The 15,833-nt window shown below is 37.3% G+C and overlaps 1 protein-coding gene across 6 annotated transcripts in view; it reads left to right on the top strand.

Annotated features, from left to right (window-relative positions):
- Nucleotides 1–15,833, top strand: part of SWT1 (SWT1 RNA endoribonuclease homolog) — a 106,343-nt gene that overhangs the window by 51,743 nt on the left and 38,767 nt on the right. For all 6 annotated transcript variants that reach the window (XM_042925307.1, XM_042925306.1, XM_042925309.1 and 3 more), the window contains exons 15-16: nucleotides 3,320–3,507; nucleotides 7,741–7,872. In XM_042925307.1, coding sequence (XP_042781241.1) covers nucleotides 3,320–3,507; nucleotides 7,741–7,872 — 320 coding nt within the window. The remainder of the gene's footprint in view (nucleotides 1–3,319; nucleotides 3,508–7,740; nucleotides 7,873–15,833) is intronic.

Here is a 15,833-nt window from a genome sequence, read left to right as displayed (position 1 = left end):
CTCAGTATCATTATTTATAAATATTTAAAATATTCTTAGGGGCACCTGGGTGGCCCAGTTGGTTCAGTATCTGACTCTTGATTTCAGCTCAGGTCATGATCTCACAGTCAGGAGATCCAGCCCCTCATAGGGCTCCACTCTCAGTGCTGTTTGGGATTCTCTCTAGCCATCTCCTTCTGCCCCTTCCCCTGCTCTGCTCGTGTGTGTGTGTGTGTGTGTGTGTGTGTGTGTGTGTGTGTGTACTCTAAAATAAAATAAAATATGCTTAAATATTTTTCATTGTCCATGCTATTTACTGCACTACCTCTTTCTGTCAACCACCAAACTTCTTAAAGAGCAATCTATAACCATGGTTTCCATTTCTTCACTCACTTCTTCCTTAAACCTTCACAAGTAGAATTTTACCTCCACACTCTGGTAAGTGAATTAGGTTATCATTTCCTTCTTAATGATCAAATGCACCCTTTTCTCACTCTTTCTTACTCTTTCTCATTTCTCAACCTTTCTTCAGCACTTGATGTTGTCTACCCTTTCTTTCCTGAAACTTCTCTCTTTTGGCGTTTATTGCTATTGAATACTTCTGACTCTTCCCCTATCTCGTTGATCTCTTTTTTTCTTTTTGCTAATTCCCTCCCTCCTTCAATTCGTCTACCCTTGTCCTTCTTTTTTGCTATATTCTCTCCTAACAATCTCGTCTACTTCAGAGGTTTGTCTCCCTTGAGAACAGTTCCCAACTGTGTCTTGTAGGCTGCAGATCTGCATATCCAATTACCTGCTAGCTATCTCTACCTAAATGTCTTTTTATTCTTCACAGACAACATTCTGAACACAAACTTGTAGTCTGTTTCTCCTCTTTTCTGTAACCAGCCCTTCTTGGCTTTACCTCAGGTGGCCATAAAAATCCAGAAATACAGATAAATATACATTAAATGGCTTACTGCTATTGCACTATGTGGCATGTTCAGTGTGTTTTCCTTCATCAGCAAGACATAGTTTAATGTACTGTTTAAAACTGCAGTTTTAATGTGGCACATTAAAATAGCATTTTCATCACGTCTTGCACATGTATCTGTGATGTGTTGATGTGTTTATATGTTTGACTTTTACTGAATAAAACTGTGTCTTTATATTCTTTGGAGAAATAATAATCAAGGGGGTTTGATCGATTTCTACTTTATGGACACTTTATATTTCTATTATTTGTACCATTATTCTTCTACGCATCCAGATTCAAAAAATCTTAGAGTCTCCCTGTTCCCTGAATCTAGACTTTAGCCAAGTCTATCTAACTTTGCTTATAGCATTACTTACCCCAATTTGAGAAGTCCAGGACAAGAATGCTAAGAGAATTGTCAGCTCTTAAAATTCTGTGAAACATTGCAAATTTCCATAAGTGTCATCTCCATTCCGCCTACACAGGAGCCAACGTCCCCAAACCATCCATTCCTAGAACAGAAGTGAGACCTTGATGCCATATTCATCTCCGCCAACACCAGACATGTGGCCAGATTTCACAGGGGTGACCCGTGAATATACTGCCATCTTAGAAGCTGTGAGACCAGAGCAGACACAGGTGTTAAGTGGGAGCTGGCCTCACATTCCTTCAGACTAATCTGTACCTGAGCGACAGCTACAGTCTGATACTGGTGACAGCCATTAGCAGGACTGTCATACCCTGGAGCCTTGTTTTGAGCTTCCCTGTTATACTCCCAAGGCTTTCTCTAGGGACTGCATTGGGTGGAGGAGTTGTAAAGGTGGGGGAGGGGGAATGCAGAGGCCCTGTAGACTGGAACAGTGGAATGCATGCCTAGGGCATACAGCCAGCAGTCTCCTTTCCTGGAGGCTCTAGTGGAAGCCGCAGTATTTTTTTTGTTTGTTTGTTTAAATTTTAGTTAGTTCACATACAGTGCAATATTGGTTTCAGAAGTAGAATTCAGTGATTGATCACTTATAACCTATAACACCCAGTGCTCATATAACACCCAAGTACCCTCCTTAGTACCCATCACTCATCTAGCCCATCTCCCCACCTACCTCCCCTCCATCAACCCTTAGTTTGTTCTCTATCGTTAAGAGCCTCCTGTGGTTTGTTTTTCTCTCTCCTCTTTCCACCCCCACTCCACCCCAGTCTTCCCCCATATTCATCTGTTCTGTTTCTTAAATTCCACATATGAGTGAAATAACATGTTTGTCTTTCTCTGATTGAGTTATTTTGCTTAGCTTAATACATTCTAGCTCTTTCTGGTCAAGTCTTTAAAAATGTTTCTTGCATGGGGGACCTGGGTGACTCAGTCACTTGAGTGTCCAACTCTTTGATTTCAGCTTAGGTCATGCTCCCAGGGTCGTGGGATTAAGCCTCACATCCAGCTCTGCGCTGAGCATGGAGCCTGCTTAAAATTCTCTTTCTCTCTCCCTTTGTCCCTCTCCCCCACTCGTGCTCTCTCTCTCTCTCTAAAATGAAAATAAATAATGCTTGCAAAAGTTTTTCTTTTTCTTTTACTGCCTTTTCCTACTTAATTCAAGTTCTTAGGACTCCTCTTCTGGATCATTTTAGTAGCCTTCTGACCAGTCTTCATGCCTCTACTTTCTTATGTTCCCGTTTGTCTTAGAGTACAGTCCTGAATCTGTCACTTCCTAAAGTTAGAAACCAGTGGTTTCTTCAGTGGCATAAGATTTACATTCCATTCTGATTTTTTTTTTTTTAATAATAGCCCTTTGCAATCACATTCTTGTTAATGGATTGTAAGGTGCTTGGAGGCTTGATTACACATGTTTATTGTATCCTAGGTGTTCTCTGTCTAGTTTAATGCCATACATGTAAAAGTGTTCAAACAGTATTCTTAAGTTGATATTAGCATGTTAGCTAAGAAACGTCACTATAGGGGCGCCTGGATGGCTTAGTTGGTTAAGCGTCTGACTTTGGCTCAGGTTATGATCTCATGGTTGGTGGGTTCGAGCCCCAGATAAGGCTTGCTGCTGACAGCTCAGAGCCTGGAGCCTGCTTCAGATTCTGTGTCTCCCCCTCTCTCTGCCCTTCCCCCACTCACACTCTGTCTCTCAAAAACGAATAAACGTTTAAAAAAATTAAAAAGAGATGTCACTGTAGTAAACACATTGGAAATATTGTTTGATATAAGTGGAAAAGGAAAATATTTTTTCTAGCTCTGATGCCTTTCTGGGAACATCGTGTACACAGTCAAGGACAAAGAATAGTCAGCATTTCTCGGAAAGCTAGAACAATGTAAGCACAATTGACATTCTGTTTCTCTCATTTACTGATGAAGAACTAGCTGAAATTTATTAATTCTTATTTCCCCAGGTCAAGGCAAAACTTAAGCAAAATCCTTCAGAAACTACAGTGGGTAAAAAGCAAGAAGATACCTCGTTAATGAAATCTAATAACCAAGAAGTCACCATTTTCTCAGGTTCTCATCTTCCCCAGCCCAACAGGCATCAAAAAATCTGGTCTACCCTAGAGAATGTTTGGACAACATTATATCAGAACAGGTACTAAATTTCTAAGAATTTTTGAATTCTAGGGTTTTCCATCATTGCTGTTATTCATTGGACAGTTAGTGTTTGGGTTGTGAGTTGAATGCATTAGATTACCTTACTGAGAGACTTTTACCAACTCGGTGCTTTAGAAACAGTGATGCTTAAATAGGGATGCAATCAGATTCACCTGGAGAGTTTTAAAAATATATATGCCTAGGCTCTGTCCCTAGAAGTTCTGATTCGGTCTGCTAAGACTGAGCTGACACTGCAATAGTGCATAAAAAAAAAAAAAAAAAAAAAAAAAAAATCTCTCCAGGTGATTCAGATGTGAACTCTTGATGAGAGGCATTTCCCATGTATGTCAAAAACCAGTGAAGGCCACCTAGATTGGCTGAACAAATTAGCAGGATACAAAGCCTTAGTAAAATTTATTTAAAAAAATTTTTTTTTTAACATTTATGCATTTTTTGAGAATGAGAGAGACAGAGCATGAGCAGGGAAGGGGCAGAGAGAGAGGGAGACACAGAATCAGAAGCAGGTTCCTGGCTCAGAGCAGTCAGCACAGAGCCTAACATGGGGCTCAAACGCATGGATCATGAGATCATGACCTGAGCTCAAGTTGGACGCTTAACCGACTGAGCCACTCAGGCGCCCCTAAAGCCTTAGTAAAATTTAAAATAACCTAAGAAAATGTCATTTTGGATTAGGGAAAATTTATATAAGGCATTTTGAAAAGGAAGATAAATATTTTTATTCAAAAGGAAAAAATGCAGGGCGCCGGGGTGGCTCAGTCGGTTGAGTGTCCCAACTTTTCAGCTCAGGTCATGATCTCACAGTTTGTGAGTTCGAGCCCCACGGAGGGCTTGCTGCTGTCAGCTCAGAGTCCACTTCAGATCCTCTGTCCCACTCTCTCTCTCTGCCTCTCCCCTACTCACACGTGTGCTCTCTCTCTGTCTCAAAATTAAAATAAACATTTTTTTAAAGAAAGGAAGAAATGCTTTTATTCCTTTGATACACATGAAATACTATGTTCCTGGTAAAATGAAAAGATAGAGACCAGTTGTGAGGAGGTCTTTAAATGCTGCTGGAGTAACTTAAAAAATAATTTAAAACAACTGATTTTAAAGTAGGCCAACAGTCTCTCCCATACTTTCTCCCAAACCCATAACCTTTATATAATTTTATATATATTATATAATTTGCCAGTCATACTGTATGCGGTTTAGTGTGATTTTGGTTCAAGGGTCCAGTGCGACTGTTATTTTAGATTAACACCATCTGTCCTAGCAGCAAAGGAATAGGAGCACTCTTCTTAACCATCTATTCTCTATTTACAACACTGTAGATTGAGGGCCCATTTTTAGCCCTTGGAATTTTGTATTTTCTTATAAAGCAAAGGTTTTGTGTGTTTGTTTTGTCCAGTCTTAGCGTATTTGTAATGTTTTGGCTAATCAGAGATTCTTGTTAGCTGAAAGTTACCATATATGCTAGGCAGAAATTATCACTTTCAAAATAAAATAGATTAAAGCCATTTGTAAGATGCTTTAATCTTCTCTTCATTTAGAAAATATTTGAATACTGCAGCGCCTGTGTGGCTCAGTTGGTTGAGCATCCGATTTTGGCTCAGGTCACGATCCCAGGGTCAAGGGATCAAGCCCCGTGTTGGCCTCTGCCCTGAGCGTGGAGCCTGCTTGAAATTCTCTTCTCCTTCTCCCTTTGCCCCTCACCCCTGCTCACACACTCTCTCTCTAAAAAAACAAAACAAAACAAAACAATTGAATACTTTTTTGCCTTGGAGTTGACCTATAATATATATACGTTTGTGGTGGATGTTAGAATTCTGGGTAATTTCTGTGTAATAGACTTTACTTTGTAGTATTTCAGTACATGAAAAATGCTTATATTGCTTTATCAGCGCATGGTTATTAAAGCCCACTTCATTGCTTCTCATGCCTGATTGTGTACCAGAGTCACTGTATAATTTTCCAATATATTCATGCTTGAGCCTTTCATGTAGAGATGCTCATTTGAAGGTCTGGTAGGCCCTATGTATTTTATGCTTTGAAATACTTTTTCTTTTGGAAAGGTAAAACTGTACTTATTAACAATTGCATTTCTTTAGATTTTCTAAGTTTTCCCTTTTGCAGACCCGTCACCTTTTTTATATATCACTTCTGTGAATGTGGAAAAACAATTTTTTGGTTCTTCAATGCATTAAATATATAATCACCATGTGACCCAGCAGTTCCATTCACAGAACTATACCCAAATGAACTGAACACAAGGGTTCAAACAAAAACTTACATATGAATGTTCACAACCATTTGCAATAGCCAAAGTGGAAACAGTCCAATGCCCATCAACAGATGAATGGATAAACAGACTGTGGCCTATCATAAAATGTTTGTATCTATAAAATGGAATCTTTCTCAGTCATAATAATGTATCGACACCCATTATGACGTGAATGCATATTGAAAACATGCTAATTGAAGGAAGCCAGACACAAAGGTCACATGGTATATAATTCCATTTATTTGAAATATCCATAGTAGGTAAATCTGTAGAGATAGAAAATGGATTAGTGGTTACCAGGAACTGGGGGGAGGGAGGAATGATGAATGACTGCTTAATGAATACAGGATTTCCTTCTGGAGTGATGAAAATAGTCTTGATTAGTTAGTGGTGACAGTTGCAGACAGTGTGAACTACCAAATGCCACTGAATTTGGAACACTTTAGAATTGTTAAAATGGTAATTTTATGTTTATTTTACCACAATTTTTTTTTAAATTTTATTTATTTTGAGAGAGAGAGAGAATGTGAGCAGGGGTGGGGCAGAGTGACAGGGGGAGAGGGAATCCCAAGCAGGCTGCATGCTGTCAGCACAGAGCCTGATGTGGAGCTTGATCCCACAAACTGTGAGATCATGATCTGAGCCGAAATCAAGAGTCAGACATTTAACCAACCGAGCCACCCAGGCACCCCTATTTTACCACAATTATTTTAAAAAGTGCTTTGGAAAGTACTGTGAAGTAGGGGAGAAACTTCCTTGAATGCTACTACCTAAAGGTGACCCAGTAGTTAACATTGTTACTGTTATGTACACCCAGCTTTGTTTTTAGGCATGTATATTAGTTTCCTGGGGCTGCCATAGCAAATTACCACAAGCTAGATGGTTTACAATCATAGAAATTTATTCACTCACAGTTCTGGAGGCTGTAAAGTCTGAAATCCAGGTGTCTGTAGGCTCTATTCTATTGGGAAGTTTGACTAAGATCTTAAATAAGGTCACATTCTGAGGTTCTGGGTGAACATGAATTTGGGGGGCATGCTGTTCAACCCAGTACAGCATATGTTTTGACTTTTTATATGGTGGTTGTTATGTTATATAAATAAATTTTGTATACCTTTATGTTTCTAATTTATAGATGGCGTATTATTTTAATTGTTCTTTGTTATTTCGTCAGGTGGCTAATTCACTATTTAGCACTTTTTATATTGCTGAACATTTACATGGTTACTAATTGTTTACCAAATGCAAAATTATTATTAATATGTGATAGATTTCTAAAATTGGAATGATCAGAGTAAAGTATATTAACATTTATAACTTCTAGTTTCAGCAAACAGGTAAATCTGATGTCTTTTCTTTTCTGCATCCTTATGTACTGGAGCACTGACAATACTTATGTACTGACCTGAATGTAGATCAGTAGTATTACTTCCAGGGATGCCTGGGTGGCTCAGTCGATTAAGCATCTGACTTCGACTCAGGTCATGATCTCCCGGTTCTCAGATTCGAGCCCCTCATCGGGCTCTGCACTGACAGCTCAGAGCCTGCAGCCTGCTTCAGATTCTGTTGTGTGTGTCTGTCTGCCTCTCTCTCTCTCTTAAAAAATAAACAAGTAAATGTTTAAAAAAATACTATTACTTGCATGTCTTATGGTCTTTTGATATGAAACATTATTCCCATAGCTTTTACAGTATTACTTTAGATTAGACGCATATGGTCATTGACCTAGATCCTCTGCATGAATGGTAGCCTGGACATTCACAAGTCACTGTCTTTTATTTCTGATTTAAATAAATCAGGATAATGAGAGAGGAGTTATAAATATTACCTTATTTTATATATTATAAATGGAAATGCTTGAATTACAATAAATAGTGCATATTTAAAAAATTAAATAAATAAATAATGCATATGTACTTATGAGTATCTTTTTTTTCCACTCTATTTTAGCATGGATGTATTTCAAAGATTGGGCTCAAATGCAGCTTTGACTTCTTCAAAAATAGCATCATTTGAGGAAGCATTTGTATATCTTCAAAAGTTAATGGCAGCTGTGAAGGATATTCTTGAAGGAATTCAGAGGTAACCACTAATTAATTTTGAAGTTTCATTTATTTTCTCTTTCTTCTAAGTTGACTAGCTTTTGCAGAGGTGCTGGGAGCCTTTCAGCAAGATTTATAAGCTAATGACCTTTAGATTTCACTTTTCCCTCTCCTTTGCAAAGAATCCTCTATTTGTAGTTTGGACCACAAGAATGTTTCTAGTTTTTTCCTTTCTAGAAAAAACATACCAGGTTTGAAGCTTCGTAAAGAACTTTATTTTCATTATGGTGCAGCTGTAGCTGTGAAAACAGTGCCTGGTGTATAATGGGCACTCAGTAATTACTTGTTGAAAAATAATGCTTAGGTAATTATCACTGCCCTTTAAATACAAATATATGTTAGTATTTTTTTTTCTTAATTTTTTTTTTTTTTTTACCATTTATTTATTTTTGAGACAGAGAGAGACAGAGCATGAACGGGGGAGGGGCAGAGAGAGAGGGAGACACAGAATCGGAAGCAGGCTCCAGGCTCCAAGCCATCAGCCCAGAGCCCGACGCGGGGCTCGAACTCACGGACCGCGAGATCGTGACCTGAGCTGAAGTCGGACGCTCAACCGACTGAGCCACCCAGGCGCCCCTATATTTTAATACAGTCTCACAGTACCACCAAATGAAGAAGTTTGAGATGCAACATAATGATGCTTTGAGACTTATATTTATGTGATTATTTTAAATATTTTTGAAGCATATAGAAAACATAGTGCCAGAAAGCTGTAGAATGGACTTTAGCATAAAGTCAGATGTTTTCTTTTGCGGCAAGAAAGGAGAATACAAAGCTTAATCCTGCAATTATTTTGATATATACCAAAATTGCTTGACCTGAGTTCAACATGCAGCTTGCTAACAGAAGACTACTCTTCTTTATAGATTAAAAAACAAAACCAAAAACTCAAAACTGATTTGATTTGATATTATGTCCAAATTTTAAAAACTTGGTATTTTTCAAAACAACAGTAGTTTTTGAGTTTTTTTTCTTTTCTCTTAAGGGTTTTTGGAAACTTCATCTCATTGTTAATGCACAGAGCATTTGTACCACTTTTTGGATCACAGTTGGCTAAATGATTCTGAGAATAGCTTTTTGGGGGGCACCTGGGTGGCTCTGTCAGTTAAGTGTCTGACTCTTGGTTTATGTTCAGGTCATGATCTCACAGTTCTCTGCACTGACAGTGTGGAGCTTGCTTGGGATGCGCTCTCTCTCTCTTTCCCAAAAATAAATAAATAAACTTAAAAAAAAAAAAGAATAGCTTTTTGGTACTCTTAAGTTACTAATGGATTGAAGAGGTGGAAGATCCCAAGGGCAAGTTAAATATTATCTCTAAGTGCAAATAGTACCCCCCCCCTTTTTAATGTAAAGCAATACTAAATAAGAGTAGCTTTATGAGGGGAAATACTCAATTTTTATTTTAGCTATGCAAAAGCTATTTCACATTCTAGGTTGCACAAAAGCCATTCTTGACACTACTTTTTTCTACAGAAAGTAGGGATAGCAATCTATATTCAATTACTCAAAAAATGTTTATCAAGCACCGGTTATCCTTGACATCATATCAGGCTCTGGGGCATCAAGGATGAATTCCGTGCGATCTCTGACTCCAAAGAGCTCGTGGAAATCACGCAGTCATGTTACAAAAGAAAATTAACAGGAGCGCCTGGGTAGTGTAGTCAGTTAAGTATCTGACTCTTGGTCTGGGCTCAGGTCATGATCCACGGTTTCATGAGTCTGAGCCCTGCATCAGGGTCCGTGCTGGCAGCTCAGAACTTGCTTGGGATTCTCTCTCCCCCTCTCTCTGTCCCTTGTCCCTGTCAGCTTGTGCTGTCTCTCTCTCAAAAAAAAAAAAAAAAAAAAAAAAAATTACAATAGAGTTGTTAATATTCTAATAGGAAAATAAGCAATGAGGAAGGAAGGGTTTGGCAGTAGATGACGTCGTAGGGGAATGTCTTGTGGGCCATTCAGAGCTGTGTCTGCTTTGTCCCATAGGCTACATGTTTAGATCTGTTAATTATGTGCCCAGACAGAAAGGTTTCTAATCCGAAAGCTTTGGAAATATTGTATACTACACTACTCTCTTGCAAAAACCAATCTGTATCCATTTACATATTGATGGGTTTTATAAACCTTTGCTATAGAGAAACCTTTTTAATTTTAGGTGCTTTAAACATACAGAATCTCTCTACAGAGCTTCTGATGTGATTGGTTTAAATATGTGCCCAGCTATCAGGAGTTTAAAATTTTCTCCAGGTGATTGTAATATGTAGCCAAAGTTGAGAAGCACTAGTTAACTTTCTTAACCCGAGGTTCTCAACAGGTACTGGCAGAATCAGCATCCTCATCACCACCTGGAACTTGTTATAAATGCAAATTCTCAAACCTTGCCAGACCCTACCAAGTGCAAAACTGTGGGGGGTGGGGCCCAGTTGTCTATGTCGTCCCGGTGATTTGCTGCACATCAGAGGCTGAGAACCACTGGTTTAGTGGCTGACTATAATCATCTGGGAGCTTTAAACAAAGAACAGTGGCCAGCTTGACCCTAAACCTATTAAATCTGCTTCTCTGAGCATGGGACCTGGGCATAAGCATTTTTACAAACTCCCCAGGTGATTCTCATGTCAAGCCAGGATTGGGAAATTATAACCTGTAGTACTTACATAAGCTGTGTCTAAAGAAGTAAATGTTTGAGTTTTAAGGATGATATAATTTTGTTATTCTTTCCTCCAAGGACACAATACCTCCAGGAACAAGAAAATATTAGTGGTTCTGCTACTTTTTAGCACGTTACCTGGAATAATAAATTTTCTTGAGCCTCTGTATTCATCTGTAAAAATGGCATAATAATACCTTTCAAAAGCTTTTCACAAAGTTCTTGTGCTTTGGAAGTCAGATGCTGATATAACTTACCAAACCAGTGATTCTCCACTTAATTGTTGGGGAACTTGTTAAAGATAGAGAGTTCTGGATTGTAGTGAAATCACAATATTTGTGGATATTTTTGTAGATGGAGGAAAGTTGTATTTTTAACAAGCTTTCCAGGGAATTTATAGGCCCATGGTGGGGGGACTGCATTAAAGAAACTGATCTAACTTCCTGTAATAAATATATTAGAACCACTTTTGCTACCAGTAGAGGGCATTGTGAATAAAGAAGTTTGCTCATTTCAGCATTCATTAATCTACAGGAAACTACTAAAATCGCGATGTTTTTCTTTTTTTAGCCCTTCAAACAATAGGCATTTAAATAAAAATGTAATAGAAGTGAATAATTATTTTTCAAGTGTATATGTAGTCTTAAAACCTTTAATAAACAATCATTAAATCAAAATAAATTCAGTTAAAAATTTTGTGGGTGGCCTACTATGGGTAGATTTTTATATTTTTTAAACATTGAAAAATACTCTCAACTTTTTTTTTATGTTAAATATAATTTATTGTCAGATTGGTTTCCATACAACACCCAGTGCTCATCCCAACAGATCACTCAACTTTGTAGTAACTGCATATTATTAGCATTTTCTGATGCTTGTTAAAATGGAGTAGTTTCATTTGATTTTGAGATACATACCCAGTGAATATAGCTCAACTCTATTTTATCATAGCAAATCATGTATGATGTTAGATTGGGAATCGGTGAGAAGGTGACCTGTTAACCAGGTCCTTCAGTTAAAGAAGTGAATGAAAATGTTTTTATTAAACTAAGAGTTTGGGCTTCTAGTTCCAGATTTATCCCTTTGTAGTTGACTTCAGGCTTGTCACTTACCCCTCTCTAACCCAGTTTCTCTCCTTATTAAGTGAGAATCCTGATGCCTTGTTTAGCAGAATAAATGAGATGATGTATGTGAAAATACTTTTTCAGCCGTAACGTATTTACAAGTGTTAGCTTTTGTTTTCTCCCTAAAGCTGATATGTTAAGTTTGAAATGTTCAAAAATATGTATTTCAATTTTAATGATGCTCTAAACATGATTCTGATTAAGGTGGAAAATATTGGTGGAGCAGTTGTCCATACAGTTATATAATGGGAGCAGAATACCTAAGTTTGCAAAAACTGAAAAAGAGGTGGGAATATTGATGATTCTTACACTTTCTGTATACTTTTTTCTTGGGTGGGAGAGTGAACTTAATTTATTTGCTATTGGTTTGGAAATTGCTTTTTTCTTTCTCATCTTTCCCATTTTGTGTAGATAGGACCAATTTGAGCACTTTTGTTAATGGTTTCTTTATCTAAACACTAGAGAACCAGAGTCAGTACTCTTTCCATGTAGACAAAAGTGTATTGAGATTTTTTTTTTTTTTAGATCTGTACTATCTAGTGTCATTTTATGCTTTAGTAAGCATGATCAGGTTACTCTCAAGATCACAGAAACCTTTTGCTTGGTATATAAAGGTTATAAAGTTTCGTTTGAAGTGAAAAATTAATTGGAGAGTCATATGGCACATTCTAGAGAAGTTCTACTTGTATAGTAATCAAACAGCATTGTTAAATATTCATGTACTTAGGGGCACCTGGGTGGCTCAATTGGTTAAGTGGCCTACTTCGGCTCAGGCCTTGATCTTATGATTCGTGGGTTCGAGCCCCATGTTGGGCTCTGTGCTGACAGCTCAGAGCCTGGAGCTTGCTTCGGATTCTCTGCCTCCCTCTCTCTCTGCCCCTCCCCTGCTCATGCTCTGTCTCTCTCAAAAATAAATAAACATTTAAAAAATTATTTAAAATATCTGTTTGCTTAAACTGGCATCTCTACAAAGTTAACTAAACAGGTCATGTTCTCCAACTCCAAAGCATACCATAAATGTGTGTAGCTTTGATTTAAGTATGTTTTCGTGTCTGAAGTAGATGATGAGCTGCCTGGTTTGGGGGGAGTGAACATAGGAAATTGCACTCTGCCTAGATTTTATAATCATGTTTATGTGTTTCACCTTTATAAAATAAGGTTGAAATTATTTAAAAAAAAATGGTAGCATCTTGAATCCAAAAATATAAGCAGATCGTGTCTCAATGTGCATATTCATTTTAACACTTGAGTGAACATGTAAAACTGTGCACTTCTGTGTTAATTTAATGAATTCTAGATTTCTAGCTCAGGTAGCTTTAGATGAAGTGTTTGAAATAATGTTTTCTTATTTTCATCTTTTGAATCATATGCGGGGCTGGGAGAGGGAGTTACTATTCATTATAAGTAACTTGTCACATTTTAGAGGGGGGAATGTTCTTATATGAGAGGGTATTTCTTCTTTAGATAACATTTTTTTTTTTCTAGCTGTCATATTTGGTTTGGTTGTTTTTTGAGAGAGAGAGAGAGAGTGTGTGTGAGTGGGGGATGGCGGGGGGGAGAGGGAAAGAGAATTTTAAGTAGGCTCCAGGCTAAGTGCTGAGCCCAACTAGGGGCTCAATCTCTCAACTGTGAGATCATGACCTGAGCTGAAATCAAGAGTTGGACACTCAACCAACTGAGCCACCCAGGTGCCCCTGTTTTGATTGTTTTTAAATGAGGATTGAGTGCTAACTGATGCATTGGGCTTGGTCATGTTCTGGATGGGCTTCATGCCTCATCTTAGAATATGATTTTGGAAAATGAGACTTGTGCTTGGATTTAGGAAAGGAAGATTGTTAATTTTTATCATCTTCAAATGCTTTAATGATCCTCAGAACTTTAGTAACCTCTGTTACAATCCTATGACTTTGGTTTGAAATATTTTGTAGAGCTGTTTTTGTAAAGCACAATAATAATCATGAAGTTTGGGATTTTTTCAGTCTGTCATTCACATATATTTTTATATTATTAAGCCTCTAGAAATGAATTTTCCTATTTACTTTCTTATGGCATTTTAACATTAGAGCAAAACATTTACTGGTGTAACCATACATGATTCCTCTGAGCAGGAGCCCTTAATCACAGCAGCTTCTCAGATCTGCTAATGATTTAGCCACTTCAAAGAATGTGGAGTTTGCATTTGCAAGAATATTTTATTAACTTCATTGTGTGTGTTTTGGAGACTGACTTCTTGAGGCTTTTTAGAAAGGTTATTTAGAAAAGGTCCTCCTTCAGTTGACACAAAGATAACACTCTTTAGGCTGTTTTATAGATTAAGCTAATTGTTCAAACAAAAGTTTCTCTTAGAAACACGTGTAGAATAGAATGACATTATAAAGTGACTTTTCAACATCTCAACTCACTGCAATGTGCAAGGTGTTTAGCCACTGATAAATATTGTCCTTATCTAGAGTGGGGAGGTTTATCGGTGTTTATTTAGGTCTGACCTATTTTCTTTGAGTCTTGGCCTTTCTACCCTTAGATAATTGGACTTTACCTCTGCTCTCCCATTGGGGTTCCCACATATCACTGCACCTCTTTATCAGACGCTTTTCACACCCCTAGTCCTGTCTATCATCAAGTGTATCAGTTACTGTGTTGAGTAAGAGAAAAATATAATACAAACTATTAATTAAAAATGAAAGGACTTACTTGCTTCACCCTCCTTTCTTTCTTTTTTTTTTTTTTTTTTTGAGAGGGAGCGAATGAGTGAGCAGGTAGAAAGGCAGAGGGAGAAGGAGAGAGAGAATTTTAAGTAGGCTCTCCCTCCAGTGCAGAGCCCAGACACAGGGCTCAATGTCATGACCATGAGATCATGACCTGGGTTAAAATGAGGAGTCAGATGCTTAACTGACTGAGCCACCCTGAAGCCCCTCCATGTGATCATTTTGTACTTAACTTTCTTTTAATTTATTTTGTAATCAGCTCCATGGGATTGTGAATACCTTTAAGGAAGAAACTTCACTTATTTTCTTTGTCTTACTTTTGTATATCTAGATATATACCTGCATCACAACGACACATAGTAGATGGGGGGGAAAAGTATTGAATGAGTTCTTTATAGTCTTTCCAGTAGAGGGTAACTTCTTTAGGGCTGAATGCTACCAATAGTACTACATTATGACATTTGAGGAATAGGTGACATAGACGTTTTAAAAGTGATACAGAAGAGAGAAGTGTAAGCCAAAAAAGGGAAACAGTAAGAAAAGGAGAAAGGAGAATGAAAGAAGAAGATTGAGGAGATAAAAAACGGTATTTATGTCTAGAACAGATGATGGAGCCCCCAGTAATTTTCCCAAATAGCTTTTGGGAGTCCCACGTTATCCTTGATTACTTAATCCTGGTCTCTCTATATCAACTTTATAAATTAGGGTTAGTAGAAGGAAAGATGAAATCTAATGGGAGGGATTGAGATCCAGGGACTATAACCAGACCTTTCTTATATAAGACATATGTAATGTATTATATAAAACGTAGACAGTTATTTTATAAGTAAAAACTTTTTTATGTTGTCTGTATTGCAGTTTGATAAACACTGCTCTAACTTAACATTTATATCAAATGTTATATATAATACATAATAAAATTTATATTCGTTAACAAAATATATGGCATCCACATATTAATCTGACTGAGTTATCCAGCATTAGCTGATTTGTTTTAACCTGGCCATTTAATGCTACTGAAGACAACAGATCACTCATGACTTAATTTTTAGAATAACTAGATTTTATTTTACATATCTGAAGCTCTTACCTATGCTTCCCAGCATTTGTAATTCAGGGACCTTTATTTTTATTCTAAATAGCAGGGGAGTGATGCCATAGTCACTTCTCCCATCCCAAAGCATTTCTAGGTGTTGGTTTTTCTTGTTTTAGTGAATAAAATCCAGTTTTGGGTGACAGAGTTAAATATCTGCCATCATAAACTCCTTGATCATAACAGAATTAAGCAATCAAATATAAAGATTACTTTTGAAGATGACAAATATTTGAATTTATTTATGGAGTTGTTTTTATTTAAAACCAACATTCCTTTAAATTTGCCCTTTGTTTGTTGCTGGTTATTTCTACCTAATGATTTGTCGATCTCATATTTGATTAAAATTCCCTGCTATTTAGGTCTTATGTTAAGAAATGC

The sequence above is a fragment of the Panthera leo genome, chromosome F3 (genome assembly GCF_018350215.1).
Source record: "Panthera leo isolate Ple1 chromosome F3, P.leo_Ple1_pat1.1, whole genome shotgun sequence".
NCBI lineage: Eukaryota > Metazoa > Chordata > Mammalia > Carnivora > Felidae > Panthera > Panthera leo.
The sequence above is the reverse complement of the archived record's forward strand: the minus strand, read 5'-3'. Positions and strand labels throughout refer to the sequence as shown.